The following is a 25035-nucleotide window of genomic DNA, read 5'->3' on the forward strand; positions in this document are numbered from 1 at the left end:
TCGTAAGAGCAACCCTTTGTTCCATTCACTAATCTTGTTGCCCTTCTCTGTACTCGTTCCAGCAGCTCTATATCCTTCTTGAAATGAGGCCTCCAGACCTGTATACAGTACTCAAGGTGTGGCCTGACCATTGCCTTATACAAGGGAATAATCACCTCCCTATCTCTGCTAGAAAAATTCCTGTATATCATTGATAAGACACCATGAGCTACTCTTGCAGCCCGTCTGCACTGCTCAGAGAACTTCATATCTACCTGCACAATTAACCCCAGGTCCTTTTCATTCTCTACCACTGTCATACCACAGAGTTGATACGTTGCTCTGGGGTTGCTGTTTCCCATATGTAGTACTTTACATTTGTCAATGTTAAACTTCATTTGCCACCTCTCAGCCCATCTGCCCAACCTTTCCAGATCCTGTTGCAGCAGCATACTGTCAGTAGTGTCCTTAACAACCCTGCCAACCTTTGTATTGTCTGCAAACTTGGACACTAAGCTTGATATACCATCATGAATATTATTTATAAATACAGAAAACAGTAATGGACCCAACACCGAACCCTGAGGGACTCCACTAATAACATTAGTCCACGATGAGCAGTGTCCATTGATTACCACTCTCTATCTTCTCCCCCTCAACCACCCCTTTATCCACAGCAGCAATTTGCCTCCAATGCCACACTGCTCCAATTTGTGCAGCAGTCTTCCATATGCAACAGTATCAAAAACCTTTCTAAGATCCAAGTATATAATAATATAAAAGTTATTCCCTGCATCCAGTTCTTTTGTGACCATCATAGTATCCAATCAAATTCGTCAGGCAAGACTTCCCCTTAACAAAACCATGCTGTGTCCGAGTTATAACTGAAGTCGTGTCTAGATGATCCTGCAGTGCTTCTTTAACCAGTGCCTCCAGTAATTTTCCTGGAACAGAAGTTACTCACAAGTCTATTAAGGGCTTTACTAGACGAGCACTTGAGGTGGTTAACCACCTCAGGACATCGCAGTGGAAGCCATCAGGAGCAAACTTCCAGAGAAGTGGCGCACAAAGAACTGAGTCCTTCATCATGACAATGCACTGGCCCACACATCTCTCACTGTGGCATAGCTTTTGGCATCCAAAAACATGACAGTCGGCTCCCTTATTCACCAGACTTAGCCCCCTACGACTTCTTCCTCTTCCCAAGAATGAAAATCAAGCTGAAGGGCTGAAGATTTGACAGTTTAAAGGATATCCAAACCGAATCACGATCGGTGCTAAACACTATGACGAAGGAGGGCTTTCAGGATGCATTCAAATCATGCGTGAAGTGCTGGGATCGGTGTTTACGCTCTCAAGGGGACTGCTTCAAAGGTGACTGTGGTGAATAAGACCCAGGGTGAGTCTAATTTATTTTATAAATACATTTTGGGAACTTTTGGGTAGCACCTCATGTTTGCAGGTCAATTTGCATGTTCTGTGGGCTGGAAACCCCAGAATAACTCACCAGGAAAACTGTGACCTCTGTCTGAGTTCAGGTAACTACAGTCTCAATTGAAGAGAACTTCAGAAATTCTTCCGGTTGCTGATGAGAATTGGACTGATACCTTTCCACACGAGGGCAGATGGTGATGATCATGCCGACTAAGTTACCGCAGAGGATTCATTTTTCCACATTATAACAAATCTGCTACTTATTTGAGCATCACTACATAGCATTCTTGAAGCTATTCATTAACGGCCTTCTTGACTGTTTCATTCTCTGCTCCCAGTGTCCTTTTTATCAGTGCCATTTAAGAAAATCAGGAACAGCCTCAGTGCCGATCCCTGAGGAAACCCACTTCTAACCCCAGCCCATTTTGAAGATTAATGATTAATTGCAACCTTTGCTTCTTGTAATCTGTAGTAGTAATGGCATGTGATGCAAGAAAGCAAGTGTTATGAGCTTATGCAGAAACAGCCAAAAAAAAAAAAAAATCACACTATTCCTTCCAAATGCCTGTCCAGTTCCTCCTTAAATTTATTTAACCTATCAACTTCCACAACGACAGATGGAAGTTTGTTTCAGCAATTAACCACCTGCTGGCTAAAGGCAAACTTCTGCACATCTAATCTACATCTGTCTTTTCTTAATTTGAATTTATGCCCCCTTAGGTTCGTAATCTGAACAAGTGGAAGGATCACATCAGAATTCAGTGTGCTCAACCCATTCAAGGCCTATACACCTCAATCAGATCACCGCGCAGGTGCCTAGTCTCCAGCCACTGCAATTTGCAGAACTTAAGCCTCTCTTGGTAAGAGGATCCCTTCATTCCCCTCACCAATCTTGTTTCCCTTCTCTGTACACGCTCAAGCAAATCTACATCCTTCCTAAAATGAGACCTGTATGCAGTACTCAAGGCGTGGCCTGACCATTGCCTTATACAGAGGGACAATCACCTCCTTTTCCCTGCTAGCAAAATTCCTATATATCATTGACAAAACCCCATGACCTGCCGTGGCAGCATGTCTGCATTGCTCAGAAAACTTCATATCTGACTGCACAATTACACCCAGGTCTTTTGCATTTCTACAACCTTAAGTGTAGTACCACACAGTTGGTATGTTTCTATGGGGTTATTTCTACCCATATGCAGTACTTTGCATTTGTCAAGGTTAAACTTCAGTTGCCACTTCTTAGCCCATCTGCCCAAATTTTCTAGATCCTGTTGCAGTAGCACACTGCCATTACTGTCACTAACAACCCTGCCAACCATTGTATCATCTGCAAACTTCGACACAAAGCCTGATATACCTTCATCAATATCATTGATAAATATACAAAACAACAGTAGACCCAACACCGAACCCTGTGGGACTCCACTAATAACATTAGTCCATGAAGAGCACCCACTGATTACCACCGTTTTAGTCTGTGAATCCCCCAAGCTAGCAGTTTTCCGATCCATCTAACACTGCCTCGATAGCATCAGCAAATATTCTTGCACCCTTTCTATTTAAGTGTATCCCATCCCTGTAGAAGCAGTCTCTCCTGGTAACAAGTACAGACCACGCTGAAAAAAATTCTACCCCTTGAGCCTTGCACATTCCCTCCAGAGCCGAACTGATTGATAAGGCTCTCATTATGTACTCCCTCCTATCGTGTCTGGGCAGAATTGCAGACACTTTCAAATTTAACCCTGACTCACGACTTTTTTGCAACATTAATCTGCACTTGTTAAGTAAATCTGCAGATCTCCTACTCTTAATGTCATTGGTGCCAATGTGTACAACAATATCACCTTTTGTGCCCTTAAAAGATGATATATGCTGTCTAAGGATTTAACTCATTTGAGTATTTAACTTTTTTGGGATGTGCCATGTGTTGTTGTTGTTTTATTTAGAATGTTACAAACAAATGTCACTTTTATAGAAGTTTTGAACAAAGTTCTATAAAATTTTGATTTTTGTTTAAAAATTATCCACAGAGACTGTAAAAGTGATTGTTGAAGCAGACAGTGAAAACGTTTTATCAAGAGATAGGACATTTAAGCAGTAGAATTCTTGAGACAGATGTGATATTAAGGATAATGCAGGTTGTGGGAAACTGCATACCGATAGATGAACTTGGCTTCTGCCATATAAACATTATTTGAGCCATTCATGAAATAAAAATTGAAGACATGCTCAAGTTCGAATATTGTATGGTAGTTGCATCCATCATGTCTGGTATTTTAAACAGGTAAAGACTATGCAACTTCGTTGTTACCACATTTTTAACAGCAGATCAGATGAAAATAAGAGTTGAACTTTCAAAAGAAATTTTTTTTAGAAGAAGAGCGTCATCAGTTATGGCCAGCTGAATTAGCTCAAAAGTTATTCACATACAAAATTTTAGCGGATTGCAATGAAGATACCTTTACGCTTTGCATTTCTTCCCTATGGACATATTTTCATACCAAATTATGAAACCCATCTGTTTAAAAGTTAGCATTAGTAGAGGCATTTGATGCAAGAAAGCAAGCTTATGCAGCATCAGCCAAAAAAATAAATAATAAATAAATAAATAAAAAATAACCACTTCCACTTCACCCCTCTGTTCGTTCGAAATACCTGTCCAGCTGAGCCTTAATGTTAGTAATATTCAGGTCCCAGCTTGTGATTAAAGCTTGAAGTCTAATGTTAAATGGTTTATTGAGCCATGGTTTACTTTCATAAGTGTATCTCCATTTTGGCATGAAGAGATATTGCCACATGGGATGATGTGGGAGACTGCTGATTTTGGGCTACATAATTAGCATTAGCATTAGTAGAGGCATTTGATGCAAGAAAGCAAGCTTATGCAGCATCAGCCAAAAAAAAAAAAAAATTACAGCAGTAGGTGCAGTACATTCAGATCGACTGTGCTTTCTTAGAAAAATCTACCCAGTAAAGTTTCACAATTAAAACGACTTCCTCTAAAAATTTAATGAATAAACTCAAATAAAATGAATATTGTTAAACTATTCCAATTAATGACAAAAAACAAAACAAATAAAAAAAAAAAAAAATTTTGTATTAGCAATGGCCGTATAGTGCAAAGAAGACTATGGCTTATGCTGCACCAACCAAAAAAAATTAAATAAATAAAATAAAGTAATAATAATAAGAAGAAAATTTAAAAAAAATTTATAAGAGAAAAGGAAATAGACAACCTATGCATTTACCTCCTCCTCCCGGAGATTTTTATCCAGCTGACCTTTGAATATTCCCAAACTGTCTAAACATTTCCCCCATGTAACTTGAAATTATGGCCCCTAGTTCTAGAATCATTTATAACCGCGAAAATTTCGTCCTCATTCATTTTACTTATACCTCTCACAGCCTTAAACATCTCAATCAAGTCTCCTTTGAGGTGCCTAGTTTCCAAGCTCTGCAACCCACATATTCGAAGGCTTTTCTCATATGGATGCCCTTTTGCCGATCAAACCAGGCGAGTTACCCATCTTTGAACCCTTTCAAGAAGCACAATGTCTTTCTTAGGTGCAGTCTCCATACTTAAACACTGTATTCCAAGTGTTGTCTAACAATAGCCTTATATAATGGATTATGACATACTTATCTCTACTAACAATTGTTCAATAAATCATTAATAGGACACCATGGACCTTTCTTGCAACCTGTCTACAATTTGTTCATAATTAGGGATTTCTAAAAACAATAGTGACAGAAAGTAAAATGTGTTGTTATCTATGAAATGTAGACAAAACATCAGTCCTCTGACGAAGTTTCCTGTTTGTACCAGGAAGAAGAAAATTTGGATTTACAAGTCTAAATGTAAAGTTATGTTAGAATTATTTTTTGAGTATAAAAACACTGTATGTCATTATGAATTTATAACGGGAGTTCATACTGTTAATGCTTCAAATTAACCAGCTTAATCGTTAAAAACTTGAAAGATTCAATCAGAAGGGAAAAACCTGATGCTGGTGAGGAAAAATTGGAAATTATTCCATGACAGTTTTCATGATCATTGTGCAATAATTTTTAAATAACTTTCCAAATGACCTGTAACTGCTTTACATTTTCTTTATTCATTTGACCTTGTAACATATGATTTTTAATTTCTTTCTCAAATTAAAGAACTCATTAAAGAGATGGCAGCTAAAAAAAATGCAGTCATGGAGCTTGGCCTTTGATGAAAAAAATTTACTAACAGCCTTATAAAACTGGAACTTATTTGATCCTAGCTTTTTATATTGAAGAATATATATTTATCTTCAGGGTTTTTAATTGTTAAAAACTTGATTACATTTAAATTGGTAATTATATTTCCCCCAGAATATTTTGCTTCTACAACAAAATCTTAAGCTTGAAATTAGTAAATAAAACTTGGTTTACTTGGTTCAAGGGACCAGAATACTTCCATTTCAGTTTAAAGAGGCTAAAATTATCCATACAGGTTCAAGTGTGAATGGAATTAAATCAAGACCCTGTCTTTATTTAATTTCATTTATTGTGGAAATGGCACTCTTCTTTTGGGTATGAATGTGTGCCTCCTTGGGCAGTCCAAGGAGACACACATGTAGTTGTACTGCTGAGGGTATATCTACATTCACACATGAGGAGTTATTCAGGAAGGGGAATGCCAGAGGTGAAGTAACCTCTGGCAGTGAGCTAGATGATTTTGTAATAACTGAGAGGAAAGTGGGGAAGAAATTGTTGAGGATAAACAGGAAAAAGGCACCCGGGGTGGATGGGATCTATCCAGTTATATTAAAGGAAGTAAGCAAACCCTTAGCCATAATTATGAAAGCTTCTTTGGACTCAGGGGAGGTACCCATAGACTGGAGATGTGCAAATGTGACCCCAATTCACAAAGGAGGATCAAAGGCTGACACAAGTAATTATAGACATGTGAGTTTAACTTCGGTTCCAGAAAAATTAATGAAGGCACTGGTTGAAGAAGCACTGCAGGATCATCTAGACAAGACTTCAGTTATAGCTCGGACACAGCATGGTTTTGTTAAGGGAAAGTCTTGCCTGACCAATTTGATCGGATACTATGATGCAGTCACAAAAGAACTGGATGCAGGAAATAACTTTGATATTATATATTTGCATCTTAGAAAGGCTTTTGATACTGTTGCACATGGAAGACTGCTGCACAAATTGGAGCAGTGTGGCATTGGAGGCAAATTGCTGCTATGGATAAAGGGATGGTTGAGGGGGAGAAGACAGAGAGTGGTAATCAATGGACACTGCTCATCGTGGACTAATGTTATTATTGGAGTCCCTCTGGGTTCAGTGTTGGGTCCATTATCGTTTTCTGTATTTATAAATGATATTGATGATGGTATATCAAGCTTAATGTCCAAATTTGCAGACGATACAAAGGTTGGCAGGGTTGTTAAGAACACTACTGACGCTATGCTGCTGCAACAGGATCTGGAAAGGTTGAGCAGATGGGCAAATGAAGTTTAACATTGACGAATGTAAAGTACTACATATGGGGAAACAGTAACCCCAGAGCAACGTATCAACTCTGTGGTACTACACTGACAGTGGTAGAGAATGAAAAGGACCTGGGGGTAATTGTGCAGGCAGATATGAAGTTCTCTGAGCAGTGCAGACAGGTGCAAGAGTAGCTCATGGTGTCTTGTCAATGATATACAGGAATTTTTCTAGCAGAGATAAGGAGGTGATTATTCCCTTGTATAAGGCAATTGTCAGGCCACACCATGAGTACTGTATACAGGTCTGGAGGCCTCATTTCAAGAAGGATGTAGAGCTGTTGGAACGAGTACAGAATAGGGCAACAAGATTAGTGAATGGAACGAAGGATTGCTCTTACGAAGAAAGGCTTAAGTTTTGCAAATTACAGTGTCTGGAGACTAGGCACCGGTGAGGGGATCTGATAGAAGTGTATAAAGCCTTGAATGGTTTGAGCATGCTCAATGCTGATGGGATTCTTCCTCTTGCTCAGAATTAATCACCTGAGAGGGCATAAATTCAAATTGAGGAAAGACAGATGTAGGATAGATGTGCAGAAATTTACCTTTAGCCAGCGGGTAGTTGGTTGGTGGAACAGACTTCCATCCCTTGTTGTGGAAGTTGATAGACTAAATAAATTTAAGGCTCCGCTGGACAGGTATTTCGAACGAAGGGAAGGGTGAAATGGGAGTGGGTTTTTTTTTTTTTTTTTTTTTGGCTGATGCTGCATAAGCTTGCTTTCTTGCATCAATATGCCTCTACTAATACTAATTCTTCTTTCTTGTGATTCCTTTCTACTTCTGTCTCTCACACAGGGTAATTCAGAATTTTTTTTTTTTTTTTTTTTTTTGGTTGGTACAGAATAAGCCTTAGGCTTCCTTGCACCATATAGATGATAATAATTATAAAATTACCTTGGTAACATAATCACATATAACAATTTCTATTTAAAGCACAACATGTTTGAATGCTGTTCATTCATATCAGAGAATACCTTATTCTGAATCAGAGACAGAATTTTTGGGCCCATATGCAAAAACAATTGAAAGGCCTCTCCCCATTTTTATTAACATAAAATGCCAATGGCTTATTTGTATAAAAATGTTATTTATAATGTACATTTAAAGTATATATTTTTATAATATATACTTAAAAATGATACTTAGTACACTTAAATACTTAAAAATGATGCTTAATACACTTAAATACTTATAATATATACTTAATAAAAAAAAATTTGCAGGAGAGCCCCCTTCCACCCCTTCTTCTTTTCTCTCCTACTTGATTTTGCCATAGCTTCACCAAATTTTTTGGCACATCAGTTAAATTTGTGATATTACACACTATTTAATTTAAAGCTAGTCTCTTCAGAAGCTTTATACTTCATTATTTGATTCTAAATCATTCTTGGGTTTTGCCTGTTATTTTGGCTTTCTAAATTTAAGTAATGTTCATGGTCATTACACCTTTACAGTTTTTTTCCTTTGGTACTGTTACTTTTTAAGTTTGTGTATATAAATTTAGAGATAAAAGTAATGAAGTGAAAAGAGAAAAAAGAGTGTGAAGAAAAATAGAAAAGAAATAAAGGAGTATGATAATAATAAATTATAAATGCAAAAGCGTATATAAAAAATATAATTATAAATGTTACTAATGACACCACAGTTATGCATTATGCGACAATGAGTCAACCATCAAGATTGCAAATAAAGATGGCAGTATCCTATTTTTCTTTTTTCTCTCCCTTTTCTTATTATTTTCATTTTTTTATTTGTGTGTGTGTGTGTGTGTGTGTGTGTGTGTGTGTGTGTGTGTGTGTGTGTGTGTGTGTGTGTGTGTGTGTGTGTGTGTGTGTGTGTGTGTGTTAGAAATACACAAGGAGTTACCTTTTATTCAGTCAGTAGGATTTCTTCTTTACCAATTCTCCTTATGCGAATAAATTATGAAATGATACATTAAAACCAGATTACATAATTTAAAACTCAATGTGTTCCTCACTGTTGACACGCAGGCAGTCCAATACTCCAGGATCACAGTGGTGAACCCAAACCCGACCCCAGAAATATCAAAACCCCCATGCAACCTTTAGTGAAGGAAGACATTTTGTCATAAACGCGAATTTGAAATACGAAAGAAATACTATTAAATTGAGATAAAAGTACGACAAAACAATAAATTTAAAATGCACTAAAAATTCCTCCCTTAAGCGGACTAAAACTTTTCGACAAGTGTCGTGTTCACAGGGTGGAATGAGACTAACAGACCGTGTGTGTTCGGAATCTTATAAATATTTATATTATTATATCTTATAAATATGTATCAATAAATGTGAAAGTTGGAGTGAAGATGTGAGTGAAAGTTACACAAGATGCAAAAAGCTAGAAGGAAAAGGATAGCAGAAATATGAGCAAATGTAGGTGTTAAAAGGGAAAAGAATGTGAATATCCTATAAGTTATGATGAATTAGGTAAAATTATAGGCTGAATTATAAAGCCAATTAGAGAGAAGTGACCTGTAAAGTAAAAATGATAAATAAATTAAAGTGACAAATAAATAAAAGTAATGGGAGCTAGCATCAGATAAGGGTGGATAAATTTAGCTATATTCAAAAGGGTGTAGAGCAGATATGCAATAAAGTCTGATGTTAGCAAAAGTAAATATTGATACATGATCAGGTATTTCTTCAGGGGACTACACCTGATCATGCATCAAGGATTGCATTTCTATACTTGTCATTAATGTGAAAGGGAAGAAATTTAATAATAAATTGAGTAGAATCGAAAGTGTTATACCTCTCACAAAGTATGGACAAGGTCCATACATTGTACATACTTCACTCCAACTTTCACATTTATTAATACATAGATATATGTACTTATGCATCCTTTGCTGCTGCTTTGCGCACTCTGGTGCATCTGTAATATTAAATTTATTTTATTTATATATATATATATATATAATGGTGTTTTTTTTTTTTTTTTTTTTTTAGCTCATCAGATCAGTGTAATAATTTATCAGCTGAAGCAGTAGCTCTTTGTCTTTTAAAAAAATTTTCAGAGAAACAACTTCCAAAAGCTTCTGAATTGGAATGGCTGGTCTCAGAACAGGATGCTCCTCAAAGGGTAAGGGAAAATATTTGGACAGTTCGTGGACAATTTCTGGTTTGCATACTTTTCTGAATATATTAAACAGTTATCCAGTACATGAAAAGGCAATGAGTAATATTCAATTATTTTGTAATTAGAGTTTGTTATTTGAAGCATTAGCAACTAAGGCCATATTGCTCCAGCGATATGCGGTGGTCATTCCCTGACCTTTCTGCATCCTCCTTATTTGGTGGTCACTGCCTCGAACCCCAGTCTAACCAAGAAGCGTGTGCTACGCACTGCTCCTCCTGCCCACCTGGCTACGGAGGCGCCAGTGTAATTAGAGTAATTATTATTTCAGTTATGAAATACTGTGAAGTCCTGGACAATATTTTTAGTTATTAGGCTAGTGATTAATCATTTATTTTATCTTTTTGTTATGCACTTTATGAAGGTGTATTGTTTTTTTTGTTTTTTTTTTCCTGTGTTTTTAAATAATAATGGGAAAGTTTGTGGAATGCATAAATATTCAATAGCTTATACTCCTTTAATTAAAAAAATGAAGAAAATTACTTTAATATAACCTTAAAATACATTTACTGGATTTTATAATAACCTACATGATTTTTCCATTGCATTTTGTGATATACATTAATTATAGAGGGTGTTCACAAACCTCCTTTGCAAAACAAACATAAAAATCATGGGAATATCTTTTATTTACTAACTGTAAAATATGTGTGCTGCAGTAGATGGCTGCGTAATCACAAAACTAATTGTGCAAAATCTACCAGCCCCACGAAAGTGCTTTGCTTACTATGGTTCAATGAGATGCAGTCTACCCTTGCTGTTATGCTTAAATTTCGAACACCCTTTTAAAAAGAAGCCACCAAGTAGACCTCCAGTTCTGCAATAGTTTGGAAAATTCATAGAGGACACCTGTTTGTGCAAACGTTAACATTAGTAGAGGCATATGGTGCAAGAAAGCAAGCTTATACAACATCAGCCACAAAAAAAAAAAAAAAAAAAATCCCATTTCATACATCTATTTGCTTTACAAGTTTGTCCAGTTCTTGAAGTTATTTAAGCTATAAACTTACATGACAGATGGAAGTTTGTTCCAGCAATCAACTACCCGCTGGCTAAAGGCAAATTTCCGCACATCTATTCTACAACTTTTTTTCCTCAATTTGAATTTATGCTACTCAGGTTCGTAATCTGAGCAAAAAGAAGAATCCTGTCAGCATTGAGCCTGCTCAAACTATTCAAGGCCTTATATAGCCCAGTCAGATCACCTTGTAGGTGCCTAGTCTGCAGACTCTGCAATTTGCAGAACTTAAGCCTTTCTTGGTAAGTGCAACCTTTTGTGCCATTCACCAGTCTCATTGTCCTTCTCTGTAATCATTCCAGTAGCTCTACATAGTTCTTAAAATGAGGCCTCCAGACCTGTATGCAGTACTCAAGGTGTGACCTGACCATTGCCTTATACAAAGGGATAATCACCTCCTTTTCTCTACTAGCAAAATTCCTGTTTATCACTGACAAGGTTCGATGACCTGCTCTGGCTGCCTGTTTGCACTGATCAGAAAACTTCATATTTGACTGCACAATTACCCCCAGGTCTTTTTCATTCTCTACCACCTTGAGGGTAGTACCACACAGTTGGTTTGTTTCTCTTGGGTTACTGCTACCCATGTGTAGTACTTTGCATTTGTCAATGTTAAACTTCAGTTGCCAAATCTCAGCCCATCTGCCCAAGTTTTCTAGATCCTGTTACAGTAGCATACTGTCATTATTGTCATTAACAATCCTGCAAACTTGGACATTAAGCCTGATATACCTTCATATACTTGTAGACACCTTCATGCCTGCCACTGATGTAGTAGCCAAACAAAAGTCAGTGAGAGTGCAGTGAAGCTAGCTTAAGGAAGTTTTATTAACTTTCGTTTATGAATTTTCCATACCATTGTGGAAATGTAGGTCTGCTTGGTGGCCTCTTTTTAAAACATGCTTGAAATTTACACGTAACAGTGGCAGTGCTTGATTATAATCGGGCACCGTATTCATTGCTAATAGCCAGCACTTATCTGTTGGAGAGGAACGAGAAACAAATATAGCTGGGAGCTCGTCGTGGACTTACGTATCTCCTGAGATGTCAAGTGATGCACCCTCGATGGATTCCCAGAAAAGAATAGTCAAGTGCAGACTGCTCTGGTTGAAAGTGGTCTAGTTTAATTGGCAGACTATTGTCAGGGAAATGGGTAGCATTTTTTTTTTTTTTTTTTTTAAATAAAGTTAGGTGGTCCAGAACTAGTGTGCTTGCCAGGAGCAAAAATTGATGATGTTGCCAGCAGATTGTCAGATTTTAAGGGAGGTAAAGAGAGAGAGAGAATCATTATTCATGTGGAGACTAATTAAACGTGCACAATTTGACCATCTGTTGGATAAATATAGGGCTATTCTGAAAAAATGTTGCGAGTTAGATCAGAATGTGTATTTGTCTACAATTCTGCCCAGACATGATAGGAAGGATTACATGCTGAAAGCCTTGTGGATAAACTTGAGGGAATCTGCAATGCTCAAGGTGGAAAATTTTTATCAGCATGGCCCGCATTTACAGGTAGAAGGAATCTGTTTTGTAGAGATGATATTAATTTGAACAAAGGTGGATGCAAGAATTTTTCAAGTATCATTGAGGATACCCTAAGGGTTCAGGGAAACTGCTAGTTGGGGGGGGGGATAATTTAATCTGCATTTATTTGATGATATGAGCCAAAGTAATGCTTGCACTCACCTCATGAATCCTTGTTTGTTGATAAGGTGTTCTGAGAGTAACAATGTTTCAAATGAAGGGAAAGATAAAGGGATACAAAACTAAATAACTTCAAGGGGTGTGTCTGGGTGGTAAACTATAGAAGATTACTTAGACTCAATTGTGTCTACAGTAATGTTAGGAATATTGCCAATAAAATGCCTGAATTTGAACTCCTGGTTAGGACAACTAATGCTGATATTATTAGCCATACAGTGCAAGGAAGCCTGAGGCTTGTGCTGCACTGGCCAAAAAAAATTTCCGAGTTACCCTGAAAGAGTGTGTGTGAGAGAGAGAGAGAGAGAGAGAGAGAAGGGAATCTCCAAGAAAGAGAAGAATGATGATATCCAGCTCAGGACCCTGGGTGTGCCAAGCGCATGCTCACCAGATGTGAGCCCCTGAGGTTGTATATAATAGGGCTAACATAAATATAATGCCACTCAGAAATTGGTGATGATGAGTTCCACTACAGTAAGTATAATATATTTAAGGGAGATGAAAGGGGTGGACGGGTCATGCTTCTTATCAAAAGCAGCCTGAGTGCCAAGAGATTTTGCTAAGTCTGAAGTTACGTCTGCCAGCATAGAATATGTGTGGTAAGTGTAAAGTGTAAAGTGTATTCGTGTCAAACGGCACCAGGGGTTTTCCCCCATCTCCGCGTAGTATACATTGTCATGTGAAACAGAACACTGTTGAGGCCAGAGATTTAAAAGTGTGTGGATATTGTACATGTGTACTGTTGTGTACCGTTGTTCATCTGGTCATTTAGCCGCTGGACCCCTACTGAGGCCCAACGTTGCCCACACTTGGCCCCGTGGAGGCAGACCAGGTACACCAGTTTTACAATTATTTACTCTGGCAGGCCCTGCCACCTAATTTCCTGAGATTTCAGTGGCTAGGACCTATGTAAAAAAAAAAAAAAAAAAAAAAAAAATGGGGTAGACGCTAGAGGTTTAGGTAAGGCCGAGATAGGTTTTAAATGAAGGTTAGGTTAATTTTTTACATTGAAATTTAGCAGCATGCAGTGGGACATTCACGGTCGGTTGATAAAGGTATAGTGGGGGAAGACTGAAGATTGGGGGGAACAGATAGAAGTATGGGAACGAAAGAGAAGGCGATCCCAGGAGTGTCAGTGGAGCAAGCCCCACCAGGGAGGAAAGGGGGGGGGGGACAGAGGCCTATCTCTTCCCCTTCCCTGCCTAGGGATGGGGTTTTAAAAGTGAACTGGGCAAAGGTGCCCAGTTTAGAACGCCAGGCGACGTGCTGAAGCAGAGCTGCTGTGGTCATGTGGTCCAGTCGTTGCGTCGCACATGGAGGAAGAGTCCCGTCCAGAGAGAGAGATCATTGTCTAGTAGGAGTCCGCATAGATGGTGACGGATCGTCTATCATTTGCAATGGATGTTCAATCCTAGGAGACAGGGAGAGTGAGGTCCCACCATAACAGCCATAGTCTGGTTCAGTTTGGATGCTCATCTGCAGGGAGCCCTGGGCTAATGGCGTGCATTATTGATTGCAATTTGTGTTCTCCTTCTTGCAAATAAGTCTTGTGCAAATTTGGCGAGCGCACTATATTCATCGAAGCTGTCCAGGAGATGGTGTTCCTGGTCCTGAGGTAAGTAAGTTAGTCTGGTGATTAAGATTCCGCGTAGGTCGTCGTACAGTGGACATTGGTGCATCAAATGTTGCCAGCTCTCGCGTTCCCCACATGGACAATGTGGGTCCTCCACAAGCCGAAAGGCTGCAAGTTTTTCATTGAAAGGGCCGTGACCCGTCAGGAGGTAAGTGGAGTGCAGTCCTGGGTGGAGCCAAGGCGGTGATTTAGGGTACGCTTTGTGTATTTCCGGAAAAAATTTCCTTGTCACTTCTCCTTTGGTACTGTTTGTCCAGCGGGTTTGCCACTCTTGCTTTAGATGCCCTAATAATCGGGTTTTTTCTGTCTTTCTGTCATTTGTAAGTTCGATGGTGTACCCCATGAATGTGACGGGCATCCCTTTAGATAGGTAGTATGACAGGCCACACCTGACAATCTCCAGGTCCAGCGGGAGAACCCCCGCCAGCACCTGGAGCGCATGCGTACTGACAGTCCTGCATGCGCGGGTTATTGTTAGAAGGATTGATCTCTGGATTGAATCAAGAATTCTTTTATTTACGGCCATGGCTGTCTTGTGGAACCAGATTGGAGCAGCATATGAGATTGCTGGTATAAATGTAGCCTTATAGTAGAGAGAGAGTGTTCGCTTTTTCAGGCCCCAGTCACGCCTTGTAACACGGGCTACCAGTGCAGAGTAGTTTCTAATTTTTATTCTTAGTTGCTTGAGATGAGGTTGGAAGGAGAGATTGTTGTCAAGGATGACACCTAGATATTTCATTTGGGTGGTAAACTTTATCGTTTTTCCTTTTATTTTAATTTGCGGGGGTCTTCTGATATTTAATGATCCTTTGAGAAGGATCGACGTTGTTTTTGTCGGTTCAATTTGTAGGAAGTTTTCTTCCGCCCATTGTTGTAGGATCTCTAGGGCATGGTTTGCCTGTATCTCCAGTTGGGCCCTGGAGTCTGCAGCCACCATCAGTGCAAGGTCATCTGCGAAGGCTTGACACTTTACTTCCCCCAAGTTGGTGTCAAGGAAGTCGTCGAAGACTATATTCCAAAGCAGGGGGCCAAGAACGGACCCCTGCGGGCATCCTCTATGGATATTTCTTGTTATCCTTTGGAAGGGCGCTATGACTTCAATTCTTCTTTGGGACAGGTAAGCTTTGATAGTATTGTAAAGGTTTATGGGCGTATGAGCTTTGCGGAGTCTGCCAAGGACGCTTGGCCACCAGAGAGAGTCAAACGCCCTAGCAAAATCCACAGCGATCACCAGGAAATATTTACTTTGGCATGAATTGGCAGTATTTATAAGGTTCCTGATGGCTTCGATTGTTGACAGTCCCGGCCTGAAGCCATATTGGTTTGCTGCCTCTAGGTTTGCTATGGAGTAATACTGTTGAATCCGCTTGTATAAAAGTCTTTCATAGAGCTTGCTCAAGACCGACAGCAAAGCAATGGGCCGATAGGAGGTCAGAAGAGTTGGGTTTCTGTTAGGATTTTTTAGGATTAATTTTGTATTGGCAATTTTCCAGTCCTTGGGGAAGTACCCCTGTTTCAGACAACAGTTATAGAGTCGAAGTAGGAGTCCTGGTGTTAAATCCACAACACGCTTAATGATTTCCGGTTCAAGCATATCCTTGCCCGGGCATTTTCTAGTTTTTATCTGCGCAGCAGCGCTCTGAAGCTCTTCCTGTGTGAACGGCTGTTCCTGGTTGTCAGTGGCGTAGTCATCGTTTTCTTTACAAAGCCTGCATTGTGCTTGGGACTGCGGGTAAACCTGCTCCTTGAAGATCGAGTTGAGGATGTTTTCAATCGACTGCTCCCACGATGTTGTAAGCAGTCCCTGCGGTGTTCTGGTAGTAGTAAGGATTTCCCCCCTGGGGAGTTTGTTGGTGGTAACTTTATATACCACCCCCCAGGGATCTGTGTTTCCCATGTTGGAGACGAGTTGCTCCCAGGAGTTTCGTTTGCTTCTTCTGATCGAGTCCGTATACAAGTTTCTGGCAGCCTTGTAGCGCTGTCTCATGACTTCTACTTCAGCTTCTGGCCAAGAGCGCCGGGCTCTTTGAAATTCTTTCCTGCGCATGATGACCTCCTTCCGCAGTGACTGCAGATCCCGATTCCACCAAGGCACTGCCCCTGGGGATGGAATTTTCTTCTTAATTGCTATCTTGCTGACTTTGGTGATGAGTTCCGTAATCTTTCGTTGAAGGAGGTCCGGATCCTCTTCCAGCATCAGGTCCTGCTCTCCAGCATTTACTGCTGTGAGGAGCTTCTCAGCAAACAGATTCCAGTCTGCCTTGTTTATTGCATATCGGTTGTCCAGTTGTCTTGGAATCTGAGTTCTGGTTAGTGTCCTAGAGATTTTCAGCGTGATGACACGGTGATCGGAGGTTGTCCAGGAGTTTTCTACCCTCCAGTCAGAGACGTGGGCGGCCGTGTTGGTGGACGCAAGTGAGATATCAATTGTTGCTTCCCACAGTGTATTGCAAAAGGTGGGGAGTTGGTGCGGCTGGTTGAGTATGGCTAGGGGTGACCCCGCAAGGAAGTTTTCCAAGAGCTGGCCATTATTTGTTCCTCTTCTATCTTCGGTTGCACTATGCCAGGCAGGCGAGCGGCAATTGACATCTGCTCCGACGATGATTTTCTGGTTTGGAAGGACATCCAAGAGGTGTTGAAGGTAGTTTATGGCAAAAGTGATTTCTACCCCCGGTCTACAATATAAGGAGACCACATAGAAGGAACCTATGGGTGTGATTACGTGGGCGCAAGCTGCCCAGGTCGTACATAACTGTGTCACTTTGGTGGCTGTTATATTAGGATTCCTGATGAGCACCGCCGCCCAGGGAGTGTCTTCATCACACTGAATGGTCTTGTAAGTCAAAGGGTACCCCTTTACCTTTTTTGCGTTGGAATATGGCTCTTGGACAATAATTATATCGGCATTTTCCTCGTCGGCCTTCACTCTGAGCTGGTCAGCCACTGCTCTGGCCCGCTGTGCGTTGTGCTGAAAGATTTTGATTTCCGTGGTATTGAATTGTTTTGGCCTAGTTCCCATAATCGGTCCTGCTCTGGTACATACTCTTGGCTTTTATATACGACGGGCACTTAGGATCTCTTATGGAATGATTGCTATTCATTTTCGCTGCCTTGCAGTTCGCACAGACGGGTTCTTTGGACTTGTTTGGGCAGCTATTAAAGTTGTGCCCTTTGTCGGAGCAGTGGCCGCATGTTGTTGTTGTTTGAACACAGGTGTGGGAAGTGTGGCCGAACCTGCAGCATTTAAAGCATTTGGGAACGATCACATGTTCCCTGAAGCGGTGACAGCTCCACTCGATGTATATTCTCGTTTGGGTTTTTATCGCTTGCCAGGCCTCCGGGGAGAACTCCACAATCCAGTTATTGGCGTTTCTGTCTTTAGGCTTGGTCGCATATTTTGGAATTACTGACCTTTGCGGGTTTTGGTCGGGGAGCCGATCCCGAAGGTTCCTTGTAAAGATTTCCTCTGTTAGTTGTTGTGGGGTAATATTTTTTCCAACGTCAAAAATAATGGCAGTTGGTCCCCTTCTCTTTGGCAGCTCTGCAGTTAAGCCTAAAGTCGCGATTTTAGGATTCCCTATTATTCCTTGTATTTCTTCTCTCGTCTCAGTTTCTATCGCTATTCCCGTACTTCTAATCTTCCTTATTGACTTGATTCGTGTTGTCTTGAAGTCGTCTTTCATTGATTCCATTACTTTAGTTTTAATTTCCTCACTGGTGGTTGCTGGTTCACTCTCCTTCGGTCTTAGGATGATCAAATTTGGCCGCTGGACAGGTAGTTTCTTTTTTGTTTGCGCTACATCTGCCGAGGGAGAGGGAGCGGCGGGTGTCCTCAGCGCAGCAGAGTAAGAGAGAGAGCGCTGTGGCATTTGCTTTTCTCTCCCTTCCATGAAAGCTTCAAGCTTAGCTTTCGCCCTTTCTTGTTGGAGGTGTTCGTTCATTGCGATGGTTTCCAGTTTGTTCCAAAGGATTACTATGTCTCCTCTGACGGCCGTAGTGATCCTATTGTAGTTGTCTTTCATTATATTTTCCAGCTTGGTTCGAAGTATCGAGACCTGATCCAACACAGTATTTTTGTCAGTAGTGGGAGCTGGGAGAGGGTGAGCTGGAGTAGCAGGGGAGGCCTGCACATATCCGTCCAAGGATTCATTTGCAGCAGACGGGACACGGAGAACTGGAGTGGCAGTTTTTAAGCTAGAGGAGATAGCTGCAGTAGTCGAGTGAGCTGGTGTTGCGGGTGGGAGCTGAAAAACTGGAGTTGATGCAGGTGGAGCATTAGCAAGGGACTCCAGGATGGACGCAGCCACTGGTGTGGACATGATAAAGTCCAATTCACCCGTGAAGGACTGGTCCGGTTGAGTAGCACAAGGGCTGCTGTTTCTCTGTCTTGTCAAGGGATTATTAGTAAGTTCTCCTAGGTTAGTAACAGCTTCAGAATGGCTTCGTTTATCGAGCTCGGTGGAATACACCTGGCTGTTACTGACATGACGCCTTCTACTATTCTGCAGTGGACAAGGTGGCGTCAAGTGGGAGTCAAGCAGCAGTTTGGGAGGGGAATCCACGGCTGAGTGGGAAGGGATCCCTTGCCCATTCGCCGGCTTTTTTTCTCGGCAGCAGCATGCAATGAATTTCGCGCGAGCTGCGCTTGATAATTTTTTCAGGCTTATATAAGAGAGACCCGAGCAGCTCTGGCAAATTTGGAATTTGCATTTGGAGCATTTGATGTATGCACCTTTGTTTTCTTCGTTGGTTTCTTTTTTGCAAATTCTGCAGATATTTGCATTTTTAAAACTATTCGCCCCTTCCATAATAAACAAAACAACTGTACGTGAAGACTACGATTTGGTAGTCACACAAAACTTAAGCCTGTTAGTCACTGCAGCAAAACAAAGCTTTCTCCAATTGTGAACGGGACCTCCTGCTGTAGGGTATTGCCGCAGGCAGGGAGGTGACACGAAACGGAGAGAGAGCGAAGGGAAAATGTTATTGGTCAGCAAAGCTAGTGTCCACTAACTGCAAATTATGCTATACAGTACAAGAATAACTACAAGCTAGCGTCCATCTTGAAGAAGTGCATTGTCTGTCCCAAGCCAAAAGGAGAAATATACAAAATACTTAACTTTTGCTGGAGCAACGCAGCTGAAACTTCATACACGAGTAGACGGGCGTTCATCGATGGTTACTGGATCACTTGAATGGTTGAGCATTTAATATAATTCACTTAAGTTACTGTTTATTAAGAGCGCTAAACACACACGGTATACTAATAGGCGCCACCTGGAGGTGTGTGAATATGTGTGGTGTGAGATAGTTGGAAGCAAAGGAACAATTAGAATGGGAGTAATCTATACACCAGATTGTGAAAAATATGACGAGTTTCTTTACGTGCAGATAGAATGGGCAAACAAGCGTAAGCGTCTTATTATGGGTGACTTTAATCTGCCCCAGATTGATTGGAATAAGTGGGAGGGAAACTCATGATAAAGGAAACTTTTTTTTAAATAAACTAGATGATTATTATTTGTACCAGCATGTTAGAGAAAGCACTAGGGGTAAGAATATTCTTTACCTCATCATTATCAGATGATGAGAAGAATATTCAAATCAGATGACATCACAGGGCTTAAAGTACAGGAACCATTGTCAGGAACTGATCATGCAATTGTCAGTTGGAAGATAAAGAAAGATGTTGCAGTAGGTAAAGGCATGGGTTTTTAACTTCATAAGAGGGGACTTTGACAGTTTAAGGTGCTATATAGCATCTGTGAGCTAGACAGATTGCCATAGGATGGTGAATACATTTGAATTATGAAATACCTTTAAAACAAAAATCACAGAACCCACGAACTCATACATACCTTTAACAAAATATTGCAGGACGAGGATGCCAAAATGAATGACTGCAAAGCTGGGTAGTCAAATAGAGCAGAAAAGATAGCACGGGATGGTTACAGAGCAATGAAAAAATACCAAAGCCTACAACAGGTACAAATTGATCTTCAATAGTATCACAAATAAGATCATGTAGGCCAATATTTCATATGAGAAAGCATTGGCTAAGAGAGCAAAGAATGGGGACAAGGATTTTTCATGTATGTTATACAGGTTGTTTTAAAATGATGGTCAATAATTTAAAGGTGAAAAGTACAAACTAAAATAAGCAAAAACGTCCCAGTGAACATTGGGCTGCAAATGAACAGTTTTCAAGATAATGTACATTTTCTGTTAAGATCTGCCACTGACTATGGTAGCACTAGCTTAGCAAAAAACTGTGAAACCTTTGCTAAGGGTGGTTTTATTAAACATAAGATAATACATGTTTAATTTTTGGTTTCAACACCACAGGATTTTACAGATGTTACATGTTACAAGATATTCTTTCTAGTTACAGGATATTTTACTTTTTCTGACAGAATTTTAGTTATCAGTTGATTCGACCACTGCTCATCTCAGTTGCCCAAATTATTCACTGTACGATTCCTTTTGCCTCAAAGGTAGTACATGTGCATATGTCCCCGATATTCCCTGTCATAGACTTGGTAATTTTGAATCTCCTCTTTCCAATCTTCTCTGGCTTAAAATCTCTCTACCTCATTCTGTCAAATTTATCTGTTGTCTCTATTCTCCCAACTCCACTAATCACTTGGAATTCTTTGACTTCATCTCTTTGCAACTTGACTTTCTCCAGTCCAACTTTCCTAACAGTGAGGTAATTTTCCTTGGTGATTTTAATGTTCACAATTCCAGCTGGCTTCCATTTTCTAGTCACACAGACTTGGCTGGTCAAGATGCTGAGGCTTTTGCAATTTCAAATGACCTTGCACAGATTATTCATTTACCTACTAGAATACCGGACAATCGTAACCATACAGCTAACATGCTTGATCTTTTTCTCACAAAAACCCTTCTAAATACACAGTTGAAGTGAGTGGTTCTTTAGGCACAACTTGGTGATTGTCTCTTCTCCAGTGGAACCTTTATCTCATGGCTATTTCCAACCTTGTCTTGTTTGAGATTACAAGAATGCAAAATGTGATGATCTGCAAGATTTCTTTCTTCGTTTCCTTGGTCAGACTACTGTTTCAAAACTTCTGATGTCAATATTTGCTCAGATCTGCCAGTGAAATTATTCTGTAGGAATGGAATCCTTTATTCCACACTCCACTTTAAAATCTTGTCATTTTTCCAATAAATGTGCTAAGGCTGTTCAAGAAAAAAATGTTACATATCATAATTGGCTTGTTTCCAATTCTTCAGTTTCATTTTCTGCCTACACCAGAACTTGCAACAATTGTAAAGCAGTTATTAATCAGTCAAAACTAGATTTTGAACAGGCTAAGAGTAGAAAACTTACTTCTTGCTCTAATGGTAGCCGAGCATTCTGGTCTCTAGCCAAAGCTATTGGTCACAACTTTTGCCCATCTCTGCTCCCACCTCTGTCAAAACTAAATGGTTCTATTGTCACTTCAGCCAAGGATAAAGGTGACCTGCTAGCATCATTTTTCTTCCAACTCATGTATAATCTATCTTGGTAAAACACCTCCCACCATTCCCGGCACGCTCCATTCAATGCCTCCTGTAGTTCTCCGTCAAAGGGATGTCAGAAGGATTTTGACGAATCTTGATGCTAAGAAAGCTCCAGGTCCTGATGGTATTTCTCCTCTTGTTCTCAAAACCTGTTCTCCTGAACTTACTTCTGTTCTTTGCCGCCTTTTTTCACTTTCTTATTTCAAAAGTGTTTTTCCTTCTGCTTGGAAATTTGGTCATATCTAGCCAGTTCCTAAAAAGAGTGAAAAATCACTCCCATCCAATTATCGTTCCATTGCAATTACTTCTTCTCTTTCTAAAGTAATGGAGAAATCAAATCAATTAACCACCAACTCTTAACACGTTTGCTGCCGGTCACGAGTCAGCATGTTATCGTCAATAGAGCGGCATAGAAGGAAGAGACGGTCGCCAGAAGCCGACTGTGTTTCCATAACGAAAAAGCTTGAAATTGCTAATAAGGGATTGTTAGGTATACCCTATCAATATTCAAGTGTCATATATGCAGTTTCCAAAAGACTTTGAGATTCACGAGCCAGTGCGTGATAGGAACTGGTCAAATTTGGCTGTAAATGCCGCATCACACGCTGGCGCGTAATACAAAAACATAATAATATAGTATGTAAATAATAAAACAAAAAACATGGTAACATTAAGAAATACGTATTAATTCATACCAAACCAATACAGATTACAAATACTATGTGTAAAAATGTTACTTATGTATAATGTTCGCACAATCTAAGCAATAGCCGGGTGATCCTTCACAAACACTGCAGATATAGATTGTATCCTTACGTTTCCTCTTCAGAATAGCAACGTTTGCATTGCTTCCTCAATATCTTTCCACCTTTTCTTTCTTCCCACAGTTTGAGCACATGTTCCAGTTCAGGTACATCATGCACAGTATGAGGAAGATCAGATGGCTGTTTCAATAAAGAACTGATCACTGATAAACGGAAGTCATAAAGTTGCATCTTGTTATGTGAATATTTAGTATAGATGTGGTGTGCATTCATCATTATTAGTTGCAAAATATGCATAAATATTTTTGTAGGCCACCTAATGGTTTTCCTTTCGCAAGGATAATAGGCAAGCATTTGATCTTGCTTGTCAACGCCTGACATAAACCTATTATATTCAATTATAGGCAATAGTTTTGATTTCAGTTCGCCTCGTTTGTTCTGCATTTCTACCATATCATTTTGGTATTCTGTAGATATGTAACTGACATCTCTTCTGTCCTTCCACTTAGCAATCATTATACCACGGGCACACCTTGATAAAGTTTCCCCTTTCTTCGGCTTTTTTTCTCGAATCTCTTTCGGAAATGTTTTCCTATTACTTCTGATTGTCCCAGTATAATGGGTTTGTCTGTTAGCGAGACACTTAGCGAGTTCGTAGCTATTATAATAATTGTCCATAAATATGCTATGCCCGACATCTAACATCCCATCAAGTTAGTTCATGATGACTTTTCCACCAGAATCATCTCCAACATACCAGTATATACTTGAAATTTGATAACCATGCGAGTAGGCGTTGCGATCATATATAACTTGATGCCATACTTATGATGTTTGTTTTGAATGTACCGTCGAAAAACAAGCCACATTTTTGGACTGTTTTGAAAGAGAGAGCAAGAATAATAGAAGCCAATTTGGAATTTTTGAAAGTGAAAGAGTAGAAGTAGGGAACAGTTGTTATTGTTATTTGGTTGTTTTTTAGGAGCATTAGCAACTATGGCCATATTGCTCCGGGGATATGCGTTGGTCATTCCCTGATCTTTCCACATCCTCCGTATTTGGTGGTCACGAGCTCGAACCCCAGTCTAATCAAAAAGCATGTGCTACGCACTGCTGCTCCTGCCCACCTGGCTACTGGCTACAGAGGCGCCGTGGGAACAGTATTCCATGGTAGGGTGGATTTGTGATTTGTACAGAGTGAACTGCTGTTTGGAAGAAAAGTAACGCCGAGAGCAGAAGAGAAAACCAAGTTTTTTCGATGCAGAGGAAGCAAAATTTGTAATGTGCTTGTGTCAAGAGAGATTAGAAGTCAGGGTAATCCCCAAAAGAGAGATATCATCTTGCCTAGAAAGCGGAGTGTCACCAAAGATAAGCATAGGAGCAGAAGAATCCTTTTTGCGAGATATAAGGCAGGACTCAGTTTTAGAAGGATTGAAATCAACTAAGTTGTCTTTGCCCCACTGGTGAATTACCTGGAGATCGGCATTTAAGGAATTGTTAGCAGATCTTCGAGAAGTGAAGCTGAATGAGCAGGGCAAGGTTTCTCAAACTGGAAAGTTGATTGCAATGTGCTAGCATTGGAAAAACTATGGATAGGATTTCCGGTCAATGGAAGAAGGTCATTAATATACAACAGAAAAAGAGTGGGGGGGGAGAACTGAACCTTGGGGAACACCAACATTAGTGGAGAAGTTAGACAGACAGCCATCTACCATCACCCTTAGTTAGCGGTCAGAGAGAAAACTGGATAACCAGTTACAAAAAACAGTTGGAAAACCATAAGATGGAAGCTTGTTTAGAAGACCTTTATGCCAAACATGATCGAAAGCCTTTGAGATGTCAAGAGCAACTGCTTGTGTTTCACTGAACTTTTCCATCTTTTCCATTGAATAACATAATCCAGAATATCACTAGTGAATCGACACTGGTGGAATCCATACTGGTGATCATTGATCAGACTGAAGGTTTCTAGATAGTTTAAGAGTTGGCGGTTAATTGATTTCTCCATTACTTTAGAAAGAGTAGAAGTAATTGGATGGGAGGGATTTTTCACCCTTTTTAGGAACTTGCTGGATATGAGCAAATTTCCAAGCAGAAGGAAAAATACCTTTGGAATAAGAAAGTGAAAAAAGGCGGCAAAGAATAGGAGTAAGTTCAGGAGCACAGGTTTTGAGAACAAATGGAGAAATTCCATCAGGTCCTGGAGCTTTCTTAGCATCAAGATTCATCAAAATCCTTCTGACATCCCTTTGACGGAAAACTACAGGAGGCATTGAATGGAGCGTG

General features: G+C 40.0%; 1 protein-coding gene across 1 annotated transcript in view; it reads left to right on the forward strand.

The window, feature by feature from the left end:
• The window catches only part of Rubicon (run domain Beclin-1-interacting and cysteine-rich domain-containing protein rubicon), a 289246-nt gene that overhangs the window by 137096 nt on the left and 127115 nt on the right, over positions 1-25035 (forward strand). The window contains exon 13 of the mRNA XM_090376184.1: positions 9920-10052. Coding sequence (XP_090232310.1) covers positions 9920-10052 — 133 coding nt within the window. The remainder of the gene's footprint in view (positions 1-9919; positions 10053-25035) is intronic.

Source organism: Mastigoproctus giganteus, chromosome 6 (genome assembly GCF_048544385.1).
Source record: "Mastigoproctus giganteus isolate SK-2022 chromosome 6, ASM4854438v1, whole genome shotgun sequence".
In the NCBI taxonomy this organism is placed as follows: Eukaryota; Metazoa; Arthropoda; class Arachnida; order Uropygi; family Thelyphonidae; genus Mastigoproctus; species Mastigoproctus giganteus.